This window comes from Pipistrellus hanaki (genome assembly GCF_964339955.1).
Source record: "Pipistrellus hanaki genome assembly, chromosome: 10".
Taxonomy (NCBI): domain Eukaryota; kingdom Metazoa; phylum Chordata; class Mammalia; order Chiroptera; family Vespertilionidae; genus Pipistrellus; species Pipistrellus hanaki.
Genome location: NC_140512.1, coordinates 57,116,448 through 57,139,616, shown reverse-complemented (window position 1 = coordinate 57,139,616; position 23,169 = coordinate 57,116,448). Strand labels below are relative to the sequence as shown.

At 35.6% G+C, this 23,169-nt stretch overlaps 1 protein-coding gene across 3 annotated transcripts in view; it reads right to left on the bottom strand.

Moving 5' to 3' along the window:
* Positions 1–23,169, bottom strand: part of ZNF800 (zinc finger protein 800) — a 49,288-nt gene that overhangs the window by 4,525 nt on the left and 21,594 nt on the right. Inside the window, exon 6 of one of the 3 annotated variants that reach the window (XR_014796213.1) lies at positions 21,929–22,018. The exons of 1 other annotated variant lie outside the window; for it this stretch is intronic. Coding sequence is in view for 1 of the 2 variants with exons in the window: in XM_084897638.1 (XP_084753764.1) it covers position 22,018 (1 nt within the window). In the remaining variant the exon portion in view is untranslated. Of the gene's footprint in view, positions 1–20,025; positions 22,019–23,169 lie in introns of those variants that run through there. One more of the 3 variants, XM_084897638.1, reaches the window with a different exon arrangement.

Below are 23,169 nucleotides of genomic sequence, written 5' to 3'. Positions count from 1 at the left end.
TGAGACTCTCACGTTAGAGTCACACTGTTTCCTCTGCCTTCAAGTTCAATGAAGACTTCTGGAAAGGCAGCAGATTTCTGTCTGGGAGAGAAAAGCATCATACTCTGTTCCTATTTCTTCTGGAAAGGTGGTGACAGCTGCTGATATGGAAAATAAAGACACCAAGACGAGTGGCTGTCCTTTCCTCAGCAAAGCAGGAATGCCTTGATGTGTGCTTATCACCAGGGATACATCTGCCCCCTAAGTGCCAGCATTTTTTTCCCCTCCATTTGAATATTAAGAGAGACAGACAAGAGAATTTTAAAGATGTTGGCACTCTTTCCCATTTCCAAAAAAAATATGGAATTCCTAAAATGGAATTCTTTGATGACACCAGAGAGCACATGAAAATATGAAGCTTGGTGCACCAAGAGGCATCAAATACCAGTTTCATCCAGTCATGTGCTGAACAAAAATGTTTTTCCAAGTCTGAAGCGAAATGACTTGATAGATGCTCTGCTTCAATTCTCTTTCAAGGACTGTATTTAAGAACCTTTGCACCAAATTATTTGACTCTCCACTCTCCCAACATACGCTATTATTTCCCACCTGATCCTTTGTTCTTGGCATTTCACCCATCTAAGAAAAAATGTCTTTTCCGTCCTCTCATCTATTCAAATGATGGCCATCACTCAAGACCCAGACCAAAGCTATTCTGATCAGCTTTCCCTGAATACTGCAGTGTGAAATGATTTACCCATTTTCTGAACTTCCACAATGTTTGCTAGGACAGTTCTCAGAGTGTGGTTCCGAGAATATCAGCTTCAAAACTGCACTACAATCTGCATTTTTTTAAAAAAAATATATTTTATTGATTTTGTACAGAGAGGAAGGGAGAGAGAGAGTTGGAAACATCGATGAGAGAGAGTCATTATCAGCTGCCTCTTGCACACCCCCTACTGGGGATATGCCTGCAACCAAGGTATATGCCCTTGACCGGAATCGAACCTGGGACCCTTCAGCCCCCAAGCCGACGCTCTATCCTTTGAGCCAAACCGGTCTCGGCTAAAATCTGCATTTTTACAAAAACCAGAAGAAGCTCTGGCAATTTTCCCACTGTTGTCAGAAATCTACTTTGCCACTCTTAGAAGAATAAGTAAACCCCACAGCACGAAGAGGGGAAGCTAACCAGGCTTACTGTTGCTGGAGTGATCCACTGGCTCATCTCAATGATTCCTTTCTGTTTTCGGTTTCACACAAAAAGGTTTGATTTGTCAATGTGTACTTGTCAGATCTGTAATGCCATTGTTGACTGCTGCATTCGCCATCACCAAACGTCCACCCCTGTGTTTTTCAAGCATTGCCTCCCAGTTCCATGGCTGTCCCCTGTTCTGAGGCTTCAGATGCTGCTATCATTTTCTAAATAACTTTATACTCCACAAGAAAGGATGTAAGCAGAGGCTGACATGGAGGTAAGCATGATTAGATGGAAAGGCTTACAACTGACACCACTTACTCAAAAAAGACATAAAGATATATTTTCCCCCCTATGGCGGAGCAGTAACTTGAAGGTCATCTCTTCCACTGAATTCACATAACAAATAGGGTAGGACTATAGAGAATAGAGTATTTTGAAAAAATCAAAATGTCAAAAACAAAACAGGAGCAAAATCATGAAGAGTCAAAACTGATGGCCCTAATTAGCTTATGGATTCAATATTAAGAATAAATGACATTAAGGAGCTAAAAAGAATTAAAGGATAAAAATGTAAAAGATGAGATAGGTCAATCATCTATAGAAATGGCATAAAAGATTGTCTTTGACATTACAAGTATCAAGATGACCTGAATTCAACACCAGTTACACTTATTAGTATTAGTTATCATTTATTTACTAACATGCCAGGCATTAGGCTGTTTTACTACATTAGCACAATTTTAATAAACTCTAATGGGAAAATGTACTAAAGGAGATAGTCTATAGTAACTCTGTAAGAAATGAAACCAAAAAAGTAAAAACTGGCCATGTGTCTGCACCCTGATGTAGTAGAAAGGATGCTCTAAAAATTGAAAAATATCTGGTCTGAGTGGCAAGTAAGTACAGATGGGACAAAAGTAGGTTTAGAGTTGTGGGTACACAAAACTGAGCTTATCCTTATATTATTTACTATATTATATTCTATACTAACAACTGTAAACCTACTTTTGCCCCACCCTGTATATTCCTATGGGAAAGATGAATGTATCCCACTACCAGAGCTTGTTGATATTGATCAGAAAGCTGACTCAATGCTTATCAAGCAACCTTATGATTGTAGCTTAGTTTTCCATGTCGCTTTGCCCATTAAGAAGATACATTGAACCATAAATATGAAAAGTGGGTGTGCCTGATACTTCTCATTGCAAATTTTAAAAACTAGCATTGTGGTCTTTATACACCAGTGTCTATTGAGGCTAGTTAAGAGTCAATCACCTTGCCAGGGGAACCAGTAATGAGGGCCAGCCTTAGAAAGCAGTGACTATGCCAACACTACCTGTGAGCCCTGGCAGGGAAGCTAGCCTGCCCTCTGTCTTCCTGCTCACCATCGTCAAACTACATAACTATGTGATTTCAAATACGCACACCCACTCACATGCACATATGCACAGGCACAAAAGAACCATTTAATTAGAAATGGAAATGATGGGGAAGGGAGGAACAAAACATAGTGTTCAGAGAAGTTGAATATCTTTTTTAATGGCACAAATAAGTATTTGTTTCACTTATCAAAAGGATTAGTCACCTAAACAAAAAGTTCAAAAATTTTGACATATTACTAAAGAATGAATATCAAGACATTTCCCATGTCCACAAATATACACAATATGCAGTTACTTAGGGTGCTTTGTTTTGTTTTATCCTGTTTGGAGTGTTTTGCTTGCCATTGTTTGTTTTCTGATAATATCTCCATTAGAGAGAGGCCTGTAAGTACAGCCAGGTCCTAGCATGACTTAACACAATTCTTGACAAGATTTTAAGTCACAATCTTACACCAAGAATTCTATGGTCAGAATACAGTAAGAGCCAATAGGACCTCATGTCAAGAGCTGAGGATCACACACACAAAAGCTGCACTAATGCTACAAATCTCAAGGATACAATCTTACTTGTTCTACTACTAAATTTTAGCTATTGTGACAGTATTATTAATACTTAATCTGATTACCTTTTTCCAATCAGTAATGGAGTTATAAATTGTACTATTTTTCAAAGAGAAATACTCAGTAAATCATATATTGAGGAGTACTACCATCTCTCAGGAGAATGCTGGATTACTGAATAATTCAATTATTTAGCCCAAATATAAACTCTTAATCTCTATGAATCCTATCATAGACATTTGGCATGGGACACTTAAAAAAATAATTTGTCATTTGTTATACAGTTTGATACAAGAGTGCTAAAATCAAGGAGTTCTAATAGGTATCAATAACTTTGAAAAATAAAGCAACTGCATTGATAGGTAAGTTGGCCAAAATGATCAAAATTAAGGATATATTTTATACAGATTATTAATCTTACCAAGAACATTAAAAGATAGTTAAAAACTGTTTCAATTAACAAATAAAAATTTATTTCTGTGATTTTTTTATATGAAGGTGAAGATTTTAAAATTTAGAAAATAAACATTTGTGGTTTGATATTTATAAAATCATTGCTTTTCACTGGCACTGAGATATTAAACTGTTTTGCACATACCACTCAGGTACTTACACAAGTCTAAAGGTAAATTACTTCCCTAAAAACTTCACCTGCCATTTCTTTATCAAATAGAATAGAAAATATCCCAATCAGCTATTTTTGGTAACTAGCAGTAATTATTATAGTTCATGTATGATTTCTTTTAACTTCAACCTTTATCATAGAATCAGTGACCATGATCTCTTTCTGAAAAACATTATATTGCACATGTGGTACTCAATTTGATATGCTGGAAACAAAGAACAATTTAACACTTTGTTTATTTCCACTGGCAAAAACTGGACTTCTGAATGATAGGCCATATAGTAAAAAATGAAAAAAGTTCATGGACCAAGGAATAAAAATATCTGGTTTCTACAAGTTTCAGACATATTGTTAAAACAAGATAGGAAAGGAGGTACAGAAAAGTGTGTACAATATGCCAGTATTTACATGACAAGGAATGACATTTATATGGGTACATATACATAAAATAGCTCTTGAAAGCCCAAGAAACTGGTAAGTTCTCCACCCAGGGGAAGAGAAAGAGAGAACGGAGAGATAGGGTAGGATGAAGACTTACCTTTCACAGTACACCTTTTTGTACTGTTTTATTTTTTTACATGTACATGTTATCACCTACTAAAATTATCTTTAAGAGATAGGTGGCCTCTATTCCTGACTTCTTCATTAACGTGTGACCTTGTGCAACCACTTACCTCAATTTCCTGTTTTAAAATGAGATTATACTAAATCTCTAGAGGTCTATCTACAATTCAACAGAATTATGGCTCAGAAGAAGGTATATTCAAAATGCCAGGTGGCTAAATAAAATAAGCCTTACTTTGCAGTGTCATACATAATATGATATCATAATTATTTACATTTCTGTTTGTTCTGTTCCCATCAGACTATAAAAGCAACATAGTAAGCAAGAGAGTATGGGAAGAGAATTCATGTTTATGAAATTGAGTTTTTCTTCTTCTGTTTTTTTTCTGTACCAAAGTAAAAGTCTGGTTAATCCTCCTTTTTTATATATCTAAACTATTGCTTCTAAGATATATAGACTGTCAAAACATAGTTTGACAAATGAATAAATATTATTAAAAGCAATTATAAAGAGGTAAGAATTTCTGTGGTAGAGTTTAAAAATGAATCCGTAGTAGAAAAAAAGCTAAAAAAAGAAAAAGAGGTCTCCCCTGTATTCCCATAAAATTAGCCCAAGAATCTCCAAAAATCATCCATAATCTTCAACACAAGATATTAACAGAATCACAGTAATCAAAAGTTGAGCAAGATAAGGTTTAGACCAATAAAAGTAGGACATGAAGAGGACACTGAAAAAAGACTGACTCCTCAAGAACAGAGAACAGGGACAGACAGGCCTGGGACCCCTCATTCGTAACTCTATGCTGGAGTAAAACTGTCAGTCTTGGGTCTCAAAAGGTTTTGAGTCTAAAACCAGAGACACTGCCGAAACGGCTGAGTGGATAGAGCGTAGGCCTGCGGACTGAAAGGTCTTGGGTTCGATTCCGGTCAAGGGCATGTACCTTGGTTGCAGGCACATCCCCAGTGGAGGGGTGTGCAGGAGGAAGCTGATCGATGTTTCTAACTCTCTGTCCCTCTCCCTTCCTCTCTGTAAAAAATCAATATATTCTTTAAAATAAATAAATAAAAATGGAGACACTGTGATTACACAATAATGTGATAACAAAAAATGAAAGTGGAAAATAAATGGTGTTAAGTTTATCAGAGGAAGAGGTTAGCATGGTTTGGAGCAATCAAGTACAGATTCATAGAAAAAAAACCAGAACTTTAAAATCTCTGTGATAAGCAAAATGATAATGATAGCATGGACAAAGTCAGCAAGGGAGTCAATTCTGATAGCAGGATGATCAATTTAGCTATACTTTGGTTTTAAATAGTAACTTGGCAAAAATGTTGGAGGTATTTTTTAAATACTGAGTTGCCAAATGTTCTTCATAGAATATTACTAAAAAGGAGTGATGATGTGCTAGTAATATATCAAAAGTGATTGAACAGGCTCAAATACAAGATCAATATGCATCTAGATGTAACTTTTAATTCAAGAGGTGCCAGTTTTACTTTTCCATTGGTTAAGTCTGGGAATTGGGTCTGGTTAATGAAATAGAGCCCTATGGATTGCACTGAACAAAAAAAAAAACAAGTCAAATCAGAACAAAGAAAACTATCCTCTATCTCTCAGTAATCTAGCGATCTTGAATGCAATATAAGGTATTCATTATCTTATAAAAATTGTTTGTGTATGTGTTTAATTATAACACTGATAAATCTTGGAAAAAATTCTTAAACAAAATTGACCTGTAAAATGTTGACATTGGATAAGAAAGAATATTAACAAACATAAAGGAAGTTATTAAACAAATGAAGCCCTCAATGTGAAAAGTATATATTCTAAAAGTAGTCCACTGTTTATGTTACAATCCTTGAAAAGCCTAAATATACATATAACCTTTATTCAATAATTTCTTAGTGATTTACTGAGGTAAAAATGGGTACAAAGAGGCTTGCCAGAAAAAAAAAAAAAAACCAAATAAATGTTTAAAAACAAATTATTTTAAAAGAAAGATTTAAAACAGGTATCAGTTAAAAGTTTTATGACTTAAAATGACTCTGTGCTACAGCAATGCACCTTGTGCTATTTTGACATGGATATGAGGTTTATGCTAATGCCTACTATTAATTTGAAGTTCAAAAAAAAAATCAAGAAAAGAAAACCATTTTCAAAGCAAAACAGAAAACTTTAAAGGTTTTTTCTTATTTTACTATAGATTATAAGATTATAACAAAATGTTGTTTTATTATTGCTATCCTCTTGTAGTTCAAATCTGTCAGCACTTCTTTTTTTTTTTAAATATATTTTATCAATGTTTTACAGAGAGGAAGAGAGAATAATAGAAAGTTAGAAACATCAATGAGAGAGAAACATCGATCAGGTGCCCCTCGCACACTCTCTACTGGGGATGTGCCCTCAACCAAGGTACATGCCTTTGACCAAAATTGAACCTGGGACCTTTGAGTCTGCAGGCCGACGCTCTATCCCCTGAGCCAAACCAGTCAGGGCTATGAGCACTTCTATTATTGACTTCAGTTTTCAAGGGTCAAAACTTACCCATATAACTTACTCTATAGAAATTTGACAGTCTCCTTGGATTAGCTTCCGTTTAAAGGCATTATTTTAAGTTAAAGTTGGATAGCTCAAATGGGATACAGACCTATGGTTCCAATACTAAATTAATGGTGTGTATCCTGAACAGGGCTCACTTCTTAAAAGTCATTTTGCATACCCTCCTAAGTATCCCTTGGCCCAGGCAGGGTAAATAGGCTGCTCATTTCAGTTTCATAGCTGACAAAAATCTCCATTGAACTCTGGTGGTTATCTAGATGGCAAAACCTAAAGATTTATTGTTAGGTTCTCCCTTCAAAAAGGAGGTGACAGAAAGCAATTTCATTTCTGAGAATTTAGCCAAAGAAACACGAACCACTAATTCAAAAATATATATGCACCCCTATGCTCACTGCAGCATTATTTATAATAGCCAAGATTTGGAAGCAGCCAAGTGTCCATCAGTAGATGGGTGGATAAAAAAGCTGTAGTACATTTACACAACTACTTGGCCATAAAACAAGAAGGAAATTTTACCCTTTGCAACAGCATAGATAAATCTGGAGAGCATTATGCTAAGTGAAATAACCTGGTCAGAGAAAGACAAGTACCATATTATTTCACTCGTATGTGGAATCTAATGAACAAATAAGCAAAACAGAGATAGATTAATAGACAGAAAGCAGGTTGGCAGCTGTCAGGGGGATAAGCAGTGATGGAAGGATACTTGACCTGAGGTGGGGAACACGCAATACAGTACAGATGGTGTGTTGTAGAATTATGCACCTGCAACTGTATAATTTTGTTAACCAGTGTCACCCCATAAATTCAATAAAAAGAAAAAATAAAAGAAATTGGGAGGATCACAGTAACATGTATGACAATGCAGAACCTAGTTTTTATTAACTGTTATTTTAAATATGCAATGGTCCAAAAAGTGCAGCTTAACAAAGTAAAATTAATATATTTTAAATCAAGTGTTCAATATTCAATAGCATATTGTTTTTGCTGTAGAATCTGGCAATGGATACTAAATTACTTAAATTTATCATATATATTATGTCAGATTCTATTAATTTACCCAGATGGCTTTCTCCTACTTTTCAGAAATAGTTTCTGCCTTGGTCAGTGTCATAGGGATTAAGTAACAAAAAAATTCCTGAACAGATCAAAGTTACGGGATTCAACAAATCTTGTCAACCCAAGAATACTAATGGATTGTTTTATCTTTGAAAATTAGATATTTCCTTTTTAAATAATATTTTAAAATAGGTCTTAGTCTTTTTAAAAGCCCTCTAAATGCAACACATAGGTTGGCCCACATTATTATAACTTAACTATCCAGTACTTCTTAGACTATTATCAAATATATGTTACATTATAGATTTTATACATTGTGATGGGTGCAGAGGGTGGGAGGTAGGGTGGGGAAGGAGACAGAGAAACCCAGTGCTAGCCAAACATCATTTTCCAAATGAAAAACTAAAATAGGAAGACACTGAACTAAATTACATAGTAAGCTGCAACCACCACAGGTACAATAATGACTCCTAAATCTCCAGCCCCGGTGAAATCTCTCTCCTGACCTCTAGTCTGTATATCCTACTCCTCCTAAGCATCTCCAAGTAGATGTCCCACAAACACCTCACCCTCAACACACCCAAACTTTAATTCAATATCTCCCCCTAAAAAGTGTTCCTCCTCCCGTTTCCTACCTTAAAGAATGGTACCGCTCACCTGCCCAAACAAAACGCCCAAACCTGAGAATCATACTAAATTCCTTCTTCATCCCAAGTCTGGAAAAACTCCATTTCTGAAATAAATACAGTATCTGTATCCTTCTCCATGGTCTCATTGGCATTACCTACATTTAGGCTGCTATCACTTAAGATTTCTGAAACTGGTTTCCATTTCCACCCCACAGCACAAATATTTCCCTCTACCTCCACTCCAATTCGGTCTAAATGCTAGCAGATGTCCCTGCTTAAAACCCTTCAACAGCTACCCCTAATCTTGAAAATGTAATTCAAACTATACTACTTAGCACATAAGCTCTTTCTTGGTTTGGCCATTGCCTTGTCTCCTTCCTTCCCTTGGTCTCTGTACCTACCTGGAAAGTTTTTCTGCCCAGCTAACTTGAAACTTGACTCAAGAATGAATTTAGAAATCTTGAGAAGTCTTCCCTCAGTGTCAGGGAAAGCTTTTCATAATTAACATTCCACTGCTGTGTATCCTTATAATGTTATCTTTTCCACCAACCTTGAGAGGAGGAACTGCATGTCTTACCTCTGTAACCCTAGCTCCTAATTCTGCCCTGTACAAACTAGAAGCTCAACATGTCTAATGAATGGATGAAGCAAGTCAGCCTAAAACAGTGAAATCTGAAAAATACTCATGAGATTCTTAGAGTTTTGACACTTGAGCAGGCTCAATGCAGGGGGAAGGGGGGGATTAATTTGCTTATTATTGTAAATCTGTCCCTAGATAATATTTTTAACAACTTATTTCATCTTCTAGCAATGAAAGTTTGTTAAAATGAAATCTTCAATCCTTAAAAGGCAAATAAATTCCTCATTTCAAACACAACTTGTCCTACAAGTAATAACACTTCAATTAGCATACTGTGTAGTACAAAGGCTTGCATCACTCAAGAGACTAAAAAGGAATCTGGGTTAGCACAGCTTAGCTAATACCTGTTTGGCAGCATGTCTATGGCACCACCTATGCATCAATATAACAGGTAAACAAAGCTAGCTGCCACCACCAAGGCCCCCAAATCAGCTGGTGACATCAGCATTAGCATGTGGGATAATTATAGTGTGGGGTAATATAGTTCTTGACTCCCATCCTCATGGAAATAAATGCAAAATGCAGAAGGGAGAAGCTGATTTCAGAATACTAAATTAGAATACTAATTTCAGAATAGCTGGAACGTAAACCTAGGACTCTGAGAATATAGAAGATTCCAGGTCCCTGCAACTTCTCTGCCTTTGCTATCTCGTGCTAGCCTATACTGATAAGCTATCCACTCATTCAGCAATTTTTTTTTAAACATTACTATGCCCCAAGCATTTGTGGTACACACAGGATCTACATAACTCTCCCTAGTCTTTTTTTTTTTTTTTTTCACTCCTCCCAGTCTCTCCAGTGGGAAGAGGCATTGAACAAAACAATGTCTTAAGATATAAGGATAATTACAAACTATGTTGGATGACAATAAAGGAACATAAAAGCAGAACTACAAGGGAGACATAGTTTAAATTGTCTTTCTTTAGAAGTGACATTTAAGCTGAGACCTGAGAATGAGTAAGTTAGTCAAGTGATGAACAAAAGCGATGCACATAGAGTAGCAAATACTCTGGCTGGTTTGGTTCAGTGGATAAAGTGTCAGCCTGGGAATTGAAGGGTCCTGGGTTCAATTCCAGTCAAAGGCACGTAAAAAAAAAAAAAGAAAAGAAAAGAAGGACTATTAGAGTAACGAACAGATCTGTGTTTTAGGAAGATAGTTCTGACAGCAGCTTGGAAGACAGATTAGAAAGAGGGTCAGTAAAGAGATTACTGCAATGGTGTAGGAAAGAGATAAGAGTCCAAACTAAACTACTAAAAGTGGAGATGGCAAGGGAGGAGCCAAATGTGAAAAACATTCAAAGGTAAAAGGGACAGGCATGGGTCACTGGTCAGGTAAAAGAGTGTGAGAGAGAGAGAGAAAAAAAAGTCCAAGTATTTCCTAGGATTCTAATTAGCCTAGATAAGTAAGAGGGTAGAAATGTGAATAAGTAAGACAGGAAACAACCATAAAGGGGAGAGAAGTTGTTCTATTGAGTTTCTGTTGCATTTAAGATACTGGAGAAATATCCATGTGGAGATGTCTGACATGCAACTTTAAAAACAAGTAATCCTTTTTTTTTTTTTTTTTTTAATAAGGTCTTAGAATCAGAATAGGCAAGCTAGAAAAATAAGTCTGGGGTATCTTCACAGAAGTGGTAAGTGATGTTCTGGGAGTGGATGAATCACTGAGAGAGTATAAAATAAGAAAGGGACTAAGAAAATTTTGATCCATATTTAAAAACCTATTAACAAAATGAAAGCCAGTAGCTAGAGAGGAAGAATCTGAGTTCAATAAATATTTATCAACATCCACTACATTCCAGATATGATGCTAGATACTAGGTATGTAAGTAAATGACAGGAGCTTAAGATGCTTATAGCCTAGAGCAGGGGTCCTCAAACTTTTTAAAGTGGGGGCCAGATCACGGTCCCTCAGAGAGCTGGAGGGCCGGACTATATGAACTACTAATTCCTACTGTAACACCTCGGCTGCGCTCACTGCCCAAAAAACCTGGCGGGCCGGATCAGACTCCTCTGCGGGCCCCATGTGGCCCGTGGGCCGTAGTTTGAAGACCCCTGGCCTAGAGGAGGGACACAAATAGATCATTTCAATATTGCTATAGGTGAGGCACTCCAGAAACACACTAGGAAGAAACCAGCTGAACCCAGGTCAGGAAAGAGGAGATAGTGTCTCATGTAAGGCTTTAAGATTGATTAAAATCAAACAAAGGAAGTTGGTAAGGGAAAACCAAATGAATCAAGGGAATATTCCCAGACTTCTGGAATACTGAACAGGGTAATGGGGGGTGGAGAAACAAAACAAACCTGGAAGAAACCAAGAAACTAAAGTGATTTAAACTGCAGAATGAGTTACTCTTTGAAGAAAATAAGAGACCAGAAGATGAGAAAAGTGAACAAGGGGGTTTTTTTGTAGACAATTTATAGGTTTTGGGGGGGGAAAGTTACAGAAGAGAGATTGGAGGGAGCTGCCAAACATATAGAATTTGGGAGGAGAGATGAATAAAGAGAACTTATATGAAGTTTGCTTAAGTTTTATGTAATTGTACCTTTCGATCACCTTAGAAGGTTTCTGTAAATAGTAAAAAGGTTCATTATTTTCCAAAGATTTTTGAGCTTGTCTGTTTGTTTTTTTGTTTGGTGTGTGTTTTTTGGATGTAATACCATGCCGAGTCTGGCCCAAGATGACCCAGTTATAAGTGAGCATGAAAACTTGGGAAAGGTAAATTTGCAAACATTAATGGTCGTAGAAAAGTCCAACATGATGAAAAGTAAGCCATCAGACCGAGCATTTATGTGGTCAGCAGTGCCCTTCACATGAACTTTCAATACAAATGTAGAGATAGAAAATAATTGCAGATGGCTCACAAGTGGATGGTATAAACATGGCCTACATTGTTCATTCATTCAACAAATATTTACTGAGTGCCTACTATGAACTGGGAACTATCCTAGGCCCGGGGGAATCAACAGTGATTAAGACACAGATCTCCTAAAAATATCTTTTAAATAATTATTTAAAAATCACTAAGTATATACCCATATAATTGATTATGGACTAGTTATCAGGGTATACAGTCAATACGGCACTCCCATGAGTTTGAATCTGTCATCAATATTTAGTAGCCATGAAGGCAGGTAACAGAAGCCATAAGTAACAGAAAAAAAGAGGAGCTTGCAGGTAGAGAAGTGATATATAGAATGCACACACACTTTGAACAATTATAAAGGCAGTGTTTATTAAAATACATTTTATTTTCAAAATTGAGGTATCAGCCCGGGCAGCATAGCTCCGTGGTTGTCAACCCATGAAGCATGAGATCACAGTTAGATTCTGGTCAGGGCACAGGCCTGCGTTTTGGGCTCGATCCCCGGTAGGGGGTGTGCAGGAGGCAGCCTAACAATGATTCTTATCATTAATGTTTCTATCTCCCTCTACTTTTCCCTTCCTCTCTCTGAAATCAATAAAAAGATATTAAAATTTTTTGAGCTATCAGCTGTTAAAGTATGTATATTTTTTGGGGGGGGGATACCCTCTATATTTGATAACGAGGTACTGGGAAAAGAAGCTTAAAAGCAAAGGCATATTGTAGACTAATGATAAGCCTTAATAATGAGATAATTGATGTTAATGTTCCTGTCTTCCTTCTTTCTTTCCTTCAACATGCTCTTAGCACCTGGTTTATGCCAGGTATACTGCGAGGCACTGGTGAGACAAAGAGAAGACATAATTCTTGCTTGTAAACTCAGAATATGTTCATGTACCCATAGCCTAATGTTTATAAAAATTTTTAAAAAAAGGGTGCCCAGTTTCACTACCTAAACTATATATTGTTCTATAAGACATTAATCACAAAAAAGCAAAATCATATCAAAAGTTCAACAAATCCTTCAGTAATTAGTCAAAGGTGCTGCAAAAAAAAAAAAAAAAATGGCAACATATTGAAGACCCATAAAATGTTTTAACTTAATAACTGTGTATATCTTGGCTTTATCACAGATGTTACATCTGACTTTTCATTAAACAGTTGGATTAATGCCAACAAAAGAGCAACAAACATTAAATGGCAAAGCAAGATAACCAGAAACTAAGTGCTAGAAAGTATTTCAGCAGCAAACTGACAATTTTAGTGATCACTACAGCCATAATACATATTTATTTAGCTCTTACTTAAGCCAGGCATTGTGCTAAGTATATTATATACAATATATACTTAAACTTTTATAAATTCCCACAACAAACATACCTCTAGGTAGTTTCTAATATCATTTTACAGACAAGAAAAGTTTATAAAAAATAATTTACTTGCCCAAACTACACAGACAGTAAGTGAAGGAGTCAAAACTTGAACTTGGGTCTACAGATACTTAAAACACCACGCTTTAACCACAGTATGATTCTGTATCCCCAAAAGAATGAAATAGTGCCGAGTACATGAAGGACACTCAATAGTGTCTGTTGTTGAAGGAAGTAATGAGAGGATATAAAGTAGCTAAATGTGGAAAGTACATGTAGAAAAGCAGAAGCAATATTTTAAGGATTCACTAAATGACCAACTCAAACTGTGCAGCATAATTGTGGGTGTCTGGAAAATAGCAGCAACTGACAGAATGGCCTAATAAGCTGTTACAGGAAATGTAATGGCTTTTTCTCAGAGAAAACTTCAGGCTGTCCACGAATCTGCAAAGCCAAAGATGGAAACAGCATCAGGCAGTTCAGGAAAGGAACTGCAGGTGCTGATCAGCAAAGTTTTTCTCACATTTTCTGGGCATGGAAAGGATTGTTGGTGATGCATTGATATCAAAGTCAAGCCCATAGATTACCTTTAATTCTATCACCTTTAAAATGGAAGAAAGACATGTACTAGGAAAAGTTATTACATGGCTCTCCAGAGTCCTGTAAAAGTTTCCCATTGAAAGATTCCTGTGCCTGGCCAGTGTGGCTACTGGTTGAGCGTCAACCTATGAACCAGGAGAACATAAGATTCCCTGTCAGGCACATGCCAGGGTTGTGGGTTCAGTCCGCAGTAGAGGACATGCAGGAGGGAGCCAATCAACAATTCTCTCTCTTCACTGATGTTTCTATCTACCTCTCTCTCTCTCTTCCTCTCTGAAATCAATTATATATTAAAAGGACTCCTTTTATTGGGCCCAGGGCTATGTTTTATTCCACTGACTCTACCACCATGGTCATCAATGATAAAACCAACAGAGAGCACCTGTCCCAAGAACAGCCAATCAATGAACAGCCTAAGGCTAGCAGTCTACAAAGAAGCCTGGCATAGGAGATGAGCCCAACCTAACTGAACCAATCACACTTGCTCTAACAGGAGTCTGATCTCAAGCTCTCTGGAGAGGGAAAGTAGCTGAAAGACACAGAGAAGATATGCAGCATAAGTAATGAGGCAGTAATAACCATATTGAGAAGGCATAGAATGTGGTAATTCATTTGCTTTTTGTTTTGTTTTTTTTAAGTAAAAGCAGAGTCTAAAAAGGGCTAACAGCAGCAGAGAAGCAATACTTCTGCTGCTAAAAGGGGGATACCCAATCACTAGAACTGCATCCCCCCCCACGCCCCACTTATGAAATCTACATGGTGAAGCCAGTTTGAACAAACACTCCTAGATTCCTCCTATAAGGCCTGGCCACGTCTATCTCCCTTATTTCCCAACATAAAACCTTCCAATAAACCCCTCCTTACAAGCTACAGACCAAGAAACTCTGTTTGCAACCAAACACACACACACACACACACCACCACCACCACCACCACCACCACCACCACCACCACCACCAACATAGCCCATTATTTGTATACATGAATGCACATGCAGTCACACACCTGCAATTAGAAGACTTGGCAAGTTGTTTGGTGGCTAGTGATCCAAGCCACTGTGGGTTTTACTAGTACTTCCATCTTGGAGCATCTGTGGTTTAAAGATATTGTGCTACTTAGCAATCTACAATAGCCAGAATTTGGAAACAGCCTAGGTGCCCGTCAGCACATGATTGGATCCAAAAACTATGGTACATCTACACAATGGAATACTATGCTGCCATAAAAAAGAAGGAATTCTCATCATTTGCAGCAACCTGGATGGAATTGGAGAACATCATGCTGAGTGAAATAAGCCAATCAATGAACGAGAAACACCACATGACCTCACTCATTTGTGGATAATAAAGATCATTATAAACTGATGAACCAAAAGATAGATATAGAGACAGTAAAGCAACAAGCAGTTTGTCAAATTACAGTGGGGAGGGGAGGAGGATCTGGGGGAGATAATAGATCAACCGAAGGACTTGTATACATGCATATAAGTACAACCAATGGACATAAAACTCTGGGGAGGGAGGGGATGTGTGGGAGGGAGGGAGGGGGGCAAAAAAAAATCAATAAAATATGTAAGTAAATAAATAAAAGAAAAAAAACTAGAAAAAAAAAAGATATTGTGCTACTTAGATCTAGTTAACTGGTTGGAACTCAATAAACATCTAATGACCAAAAGGCATGAAAATGACATAACCACTCTCCTACAGAAGCTTATATAAAACAACCCTAACAAATTGTCTCTCAAAAATTCAAAGAAACTATATAAAAATCCTTTCCCTAAGCTAATTTTTTCCCATATCATTCAGTCACTTGAGCACACAATATTCCTAGTGCTTCCCTGTTTTTTTCTTAGAAAAGTATTTGTTTTTTGTTCCCATCCAAAATAAAAGCTACCAGTCACAACTAGCAGGTACTTTGGGGTTCAGATCTACCAAAGCACCCACAACAGCCTCAGGTTAAAAAAAATACTTTGTACAGCTTAGGAAGTTTGACTACAGTCACATTCTACTTTTCAGCACTAATTTACTTTCAGGATAATCCCACAGATAAAATGGATTAAAAACCTGAGTTGTAATGAGTTATATGTACTTAAGGTTCATTCTGATGTATTAATTTCTCCTCTGAATATCATCACTACATACTTTTGTAGTGAAAGTGTTATCAGATTATGTAGAACAAGTACATTGCAAGTAATTATTGCTCCAAGTATTCTAAATGGGGGTTTTTTTATTTTGGTCTGGCTATTTTTTCAACCACACCATTCTGTTGTTTAAACATTACAATATTCCATGTGCCAGAAATATGCTCCAGACACCTGACAAAAGTAGCTGAATATCAGAATTATTAAGAAGCCACACACTTGATCTGAAGTTCCAAACCTAGAAACAAGGTTCTCTGGTGTTGTAAATTATACCAGTCCCTAAACATTGAAATTTCTAAAATCATCATCTTATTGTTTAAAAAAAGGCAAGATCAGCCCTGGCCACATAGTTCAGTTGGTTGGAGTGTCCTTCTGTGTACCAAAGGGTCGTGGGTTCAATTCCTAGTCAGGGCATATACCTAGATTATGGGTTCGCTCCCCAGTGAGGGTTTGTATGGAAGGCAACCAACTGATCTCTCTCCATTCCTCTCCCTAAAAGATGGTGTGTGGGTGAACTCTCTCAGCAGATAATTTAATAGTACTTGGGCCTGCCTCAGTTGAAATTTGGAATACTGCCACTAATGACTACCATTGGCAAGACTGTTGAAAAGTGCTATTTCTTATCTTTTCATAACACACTCACCAAAGAAACTCCTGGCTTAGCCTAAATCATGCTCTTCTGAAGAATCCACTCTTTCCATAATTGAATGCTTTCTCTCAAATAATACAACATATCTACTTTTGTTTTACAGAAGTATTTCAGCTATGTTAATATGTATTCCATTTCAATATTTTACACATGACCAAAAATAAAATATTTGTGTGACAGAACATATAGTAATGAGAATTTTAAGAAGATGGTTACTCTAGGGAGTAATCATAAAAATAAAGTGTAACTTACATGAATGTGCAAGATAACACCTATGAGTAAGAATAATAAACTAGTAAATCTTATTAGAAAAGAACTGATAGAAAATTAGTTACCTTCATTGTCTCAATTAAATAAAAGCAGCAGTTAAAACGTGATGTGTAGCAATAAAGTTTTCTCTAAAACTTTTTAAACAAGAGGTAATAAAAAAATTCCCACATTTTGATCACTTACAGTAATCCTAACACTTATTGTAACATGCCATGCATTGTTCTAAGTATTTTAAATGTCTTTTTCATTTTATCCTCACAACTTATGAGGTTAAGAAGTACTGGGATCCCTATTTTATAAGTGAGATAATTAGAGCACAAAATGGTTAAGTAACTTGCACAATGTCATTCAGTAAAAAATTTGTGGATCCAGAAATTTCACCAACTAATCTGGCTCCAAAGCATTACACTAAACTACCAATAAGGTAATGTAGTGAATGTGCTTTGCAAATGTCCAAATGTTAGGTATACTGATCAAGTCTCAATTCTGTGACACTACTGATGTGAGCTTGAATAAATCACTGACCTTCTTTAAGTTTCAATTTTCTGTGCTACAAAATGAGGAAAATGAAGTAATAGTTCTTACTTGAGAGAGTTGTTGGTGAATTAGGGGCACTATGCATGTAAAGGATTAGGAGAGTGCTTGGCATACAATAAGCACTCCATGAACATTCATTATTATTAGCTAAGAATTCTCTTTATTATCATAAACTCTCATTTTAGTACTGATGATATTTCCTAAAATAAGTGAAATCTAAGATAGTAAAAATTTATGAACTTAAGACCCAAAATGTCAAAGTATATGACAACATGGTTTTGAGATGGAAAAGGCTACTGCTTACTTTAATATCAGTATCAAACATTTATTTAAAGAGCCTGGTATACATCAAATATGCTAGGCACTAAACAAAATTATCAAGACATAGACCCTGATTTCAAAAATACACCATCAAGCAAATTAATTCTGCTGAGCAGGCACACAGCAAAACCTCCAACCTTGGGCATTTTCCCAACCAGATGCACCTGTGTTCCCCTCTGTTTGTGGTACACTAGTGAATACATCTGCTAATGACTACCTGCCCAGTGTCAGAGGAAAAACTCTAAAATTAAATAATAAACCTGACATATAGAATATAGAACATTAAGATTCAGGAGGAAATGAGCTGACTTCATACCCTCTTGCCTTCTTAAAAAATATATTAGCTATCTTGGTTCTAACATCTCGTTACCCAGAAGAGAAAACAGGAAAGATAAGAGTTGGAAGCTGAAAACATGAGTCAAAGGAAAAGTCTACAGAAAAAAAAATTTAAAGAGAGGAGAAATAAATTTGCGAAGTAAAAAAGAAAAATAATTGTGACTTTAAATGAAACATGTTTTATTCTGCATTCTATCATGTGCCTGATGACTTACAAGCCAGACAACTAATAATAGTTCTTAGATTGCTGATCCCTACTCCTCCTCAATCCTGAGGTTTCGATTAGCTCTTCAAGTCAGAGAAGAGGAAAAGAGTAACAGAGTACTGAAGGATCTTGTCTAACAGCACGGCCAACAGCATGCTACACATATCCTAGCCTAGAGCATGGTTTCAGATCAACTAACAGAACCATGGCTAAATCATAATTCTGGTCATCTATGGAGTCCGTTAGATAAGTGACTTCTAAAAACTCCTAAGGATCTGGAATACTTCCACAGGCCACTGCAATAAACCTGGAAACCTCATTTCCAAAGTTTTAGAATTATTTCTATCTCATCTTCAGTGGTCATGTTATTTGAAGAAATCTTTTACAACTTCACAACAATAAATGAATCCACGTAGGCCTCTCTATCTCCATAACTAGTTGTCATAAAACCTACTGGGAAATTCCTCTTTCTATACTCGCAGCCTCAAGCCACAGCAAAGGAACAACACCCCCACTTCCCACCCCCCTCCCGCTGCTGCTGCATCCACAGACTCTTTAAAAACAAACAGGACAGACTACTGACCATAAAACAACATATTCCTAAAACTTGTTAAGGTACTTTTAAACAATGCAAGCAATGTGTCAATAGAAAACTTGACTCCTATATACAAAACTAAGCTAAAAATTAAATATGGGTAATTTACATATTTTTTTCAAGAATATGTATATATTCTTCAAGGGTTTTCTCTTGAAATAGGGAGTAAAGAAGAAAAAATAAGGGACAAGAACCAAGTCATTGTGCATTCAAGGTACATCTGCTAATGAATACCTGCCCAGTGTCAGCCATACCTCATCCAGCCCTCACTGGTACTACCCAAACTTAGGAAATTGAAGTGCAAGCCATCTCTTTTATTTCTACTTTTTTCATCACACTTAGCAGAGGACCACATCTTCAGAAAGAAAGATGAGTTATATTCTAAAGAAAAACTCTTAATTGAGCCAACAGCAGCAAGGGTGGTTATTATCTATAGCCAGAGATAGGTCTTAATATATTATAAGCAGTTTCTGATGGTTCTTTTACCACCCTACACCAAGAAAATGTGCTATATTTGTTTATATATTAATAGCTTACATGCAAAATGGCTTCCAGCACCCATTTCCTAGGCTTCTTCTCAAGAGGCTCAACCCGAAGCCTCTGAGTTGACAGAGAACAAGATTCAAAATAAAACCAAAAAATAAGAATGAAGACCAGAAAGGAATAGGAAGAACAAAGACTTTCAAATCACTTCTTGTTTATTCTACATTTCTAAGCTGGTCCCAGTTTAGCCTCTAACTTCTATGTCTGCCGTGATGTTAGTTTGGTTATTGTGATAAATATTCCTAATCTCTCTAGGCCCATCTAACGTAAACCAGTCCTGACAAAGTTTCATTTTTTTCTCAGTCACTCACATATTTTTGAAGTCCTTGAACCCTCTGTCTCTCCTTCTAAATTGTTGTGTAGCCCTAGAGTTATGACAGAGAAAACATGTGGAAACAGGTGAGTGAAGAAAATTCCAGCAATCGGGCTCCCCTTTTTCTTCCATTAGTATTTAAGAAGTAAAGCAAGAAGAAAAGGATAACAAACAGAAGAAAGGCTGTGGTAAATAGCTAACCCAAGCTTTTTAAGAATTCTCTTATCTTTTCACTGGTTTTAGGTACTTAAGTCTGGGAAGTATCTTTGGAATATGTCTTGTGTGTAGGAATGCATAAAAGATAACACTTTGCAAAAGTCAAACATACATGTTTAATAATGTGCAACTAATGAAGATGGTTTATAAATGAAATACCACCTACACATTTAGTTCCCTAAATATATTACACTATTAATCATTAAAGTTAGACCTATAAGTACAAGTTTTCCATATGTGGAAAAGTAAATCTGTTTTTAAATTAAAGAGAAATTATAACTCTAATTTTTAAAAATAAAACTATCAAGATATAATTCAAGTGTAGCTGCTCATAGTCACTGAATAAATTTAAATTTGATAATAAAACATTTAAGTTTCAACCAATGCACCTTTGTTGAAGCACATTTAGCTGAAATAACTCCAAGTCTGGTTTATTTCCATCACATATAGTACATTTTTCCAACAAGAGCATGTACATTCAATATAGAACATTTCCAGCAACAGTTACAGTCTTTCTAGTTTCCTTTCACAGTATATTTTAGTGCAAAGCACTAGGGAGGGTAAATGTTTCTCTAACTATAGAAGTATTTTATTATGACCTTGTGGATCTTCAACATTTTAAAATTTTATACAAAAGTATATATAATAGATGGGCAGGGTCCCTCCTAAGTACAGGTATGAACCTATATAAAAACATGGTATATTCTCTGCTGTACCTTTTAAAATTATAATTTGACAAAAATTACTAAAAAATAAAATATTCCCTAAAAAGTACAAAAGATTGATACATAAAACCTGTCCAAAATTTCATAAAGATAGGTGTACTTCTATTTTTCCTAAAATCTTGATTATAAAAATGAACAAGAATTCATTATTTTCCAAATTTTACAGTAGGAATCAAATAGCTAAAGTGGTCATTTCAGATTTTACTTGGGAGAAAAAAAATCAGGGTTTACACCCAACTGCCTTTTTTAGCAATATTTAAAGAAATAAACTAGTATCATAAGAAGTGGTTGTGCATGGATTGTCAGCATCCATAAAATATCGGTAAGCTATTTACTACCTTCATATTAACATTAGTAAATGTGTGGTCTTTTAAAAAAATAGAAACTGAAAAATTAAGTTGCATCTATCATTAAAGTGCTTTGTATAAAATTTAAAGAAAAATAGGGGAATGTTAAATTTTCATAAAAACCTCAGATGTTTACAAATGAAAAATGTAATGATCATGGGTGAAAATGAACTGGAACTTTTCTGTAAGTATATATTTTAGAATGAAACTTCCAAACATTTAAGTGCTGGAGAACAAGTTAGAAATAAACGAATGTAAAAATAATTACCAATAATTAGTAAGCTAAATATGTATAATGTGTTGATACTAATTTGTCTTTCGGTTATAACATACACTCACTAGGAAACCAGGTATCTGTACAATCCAGATGAAAATTTTGCCAAATGAAGTGGAACAAAACTAAAATCACTAAGGTATCAAGTCTTTGTCAATTAAAAATCACCAGTGGTGATATTTTCTTCAGGTTGTTGATTGCTTTAATCAGCAAATTGTTTGAAAAACAAAATTTGCAACATTTTTGTAGACACTGGTTAGCTGATGGACTGCGATGACAATATATAAATGTCACAGCTACTTAAAAGTGCTGGGAAAGGCAGAGCCTTTGAAACAAGTGGTTATAATTATCCTTTTAGTGAGAAAACAGCAGTTACAGTCAAATATTTATGAAAATGTTTTTCTTTTTTTTTTTTTCTCATAGTACCATTTGAAGACGTTTAGTGGTTCTAACACCAATTTAAAGTCTTTCCACAAATATGAACTCCAAACCTTTTCGTACATCACTTGAAGTTATCTGAGGAGAAATGGAATAAATGAACACTTTTGAGTTCACCAATCAAAGCTTGTTTTTAAAATTATACAATAGTAAATAACTTCTAAAGAATGGTTTCATCACAAGTTTTCCACAAAAATAAAAAATGTTATAATCAAACCACAACATTCAACCTACTCAGCACTCTTGAGGACCTGAATCCAAAACTAACTTAATACTAATTAAATATATTACTTGCCTTAACTCAGGGGACATAGGTACTGGAGGTAAACTTTAAATTAAAAATATAGAGAGACTTGAAAAAAAAAGGATAGGGAATCTACTCCTTATTTTATATTGCATTTAAAAAAATCTGTATTTGTTCCAAAACCTCCACAAAAAAAGTCTTATTTTTTCTTTCTTCCCAACAGGGATTTCACTTTTCTTGCAATGCACAACCACACACACACAAAAAAAATTTTTAATCCCTATTTAATAATATTAACTATATTTTTAAAATGATCACCAAAAAGGTTATTTAAACAAAAAAGGAAAAAATTAGAGGAGTAATCATTCTTCTCATAGATCAAACTTAAAAATACTCCTAAGGAGAAGGAAAAAGAAATTCCAAACTTTTATCAAGTTTCCCCCTTTGCCTAAAAGCACTATGTTAAATGTAAATAATAATGCTAATCATTCTAAATTCAATTTGGGGATTTGTTTTTTTAGTGCAGTACTTTATTTAGCCGTCACAGATTAATTTTTACAATAATTACAGTGCTTCAAAGGACTTTTTCCCTATAATTATCGCCTTCACAAATTCATTCTTCTAATATATTTAACTTTCCTACAATGCATTTATTAGTAGACTAAGTCACTGAATCAAATTAAACCTGTGCAAAGTTAAACAGAAGACTTCTACTGTAAACATAAGCCAATATAAATGTATATTTTACAACATAGAGAGGAAAGCACTGACCCTGTGCCATCTACCTATAACTATATTGCATTGTCCTGTGGAAGGTAAGTTCTGAAGTTAAGTTTTGTTCCCAAGCCACTGGAATAAAGGTCACTGAAGAGGAAATGCAATATGTGCATTACTCTTGCAGTTCCCATTGCCATAAGATATATGGAAGCAAATGTGTTAAAATGGAACCAGCTATAAATTATGGTCAAATGATTTTTTTAGTTCG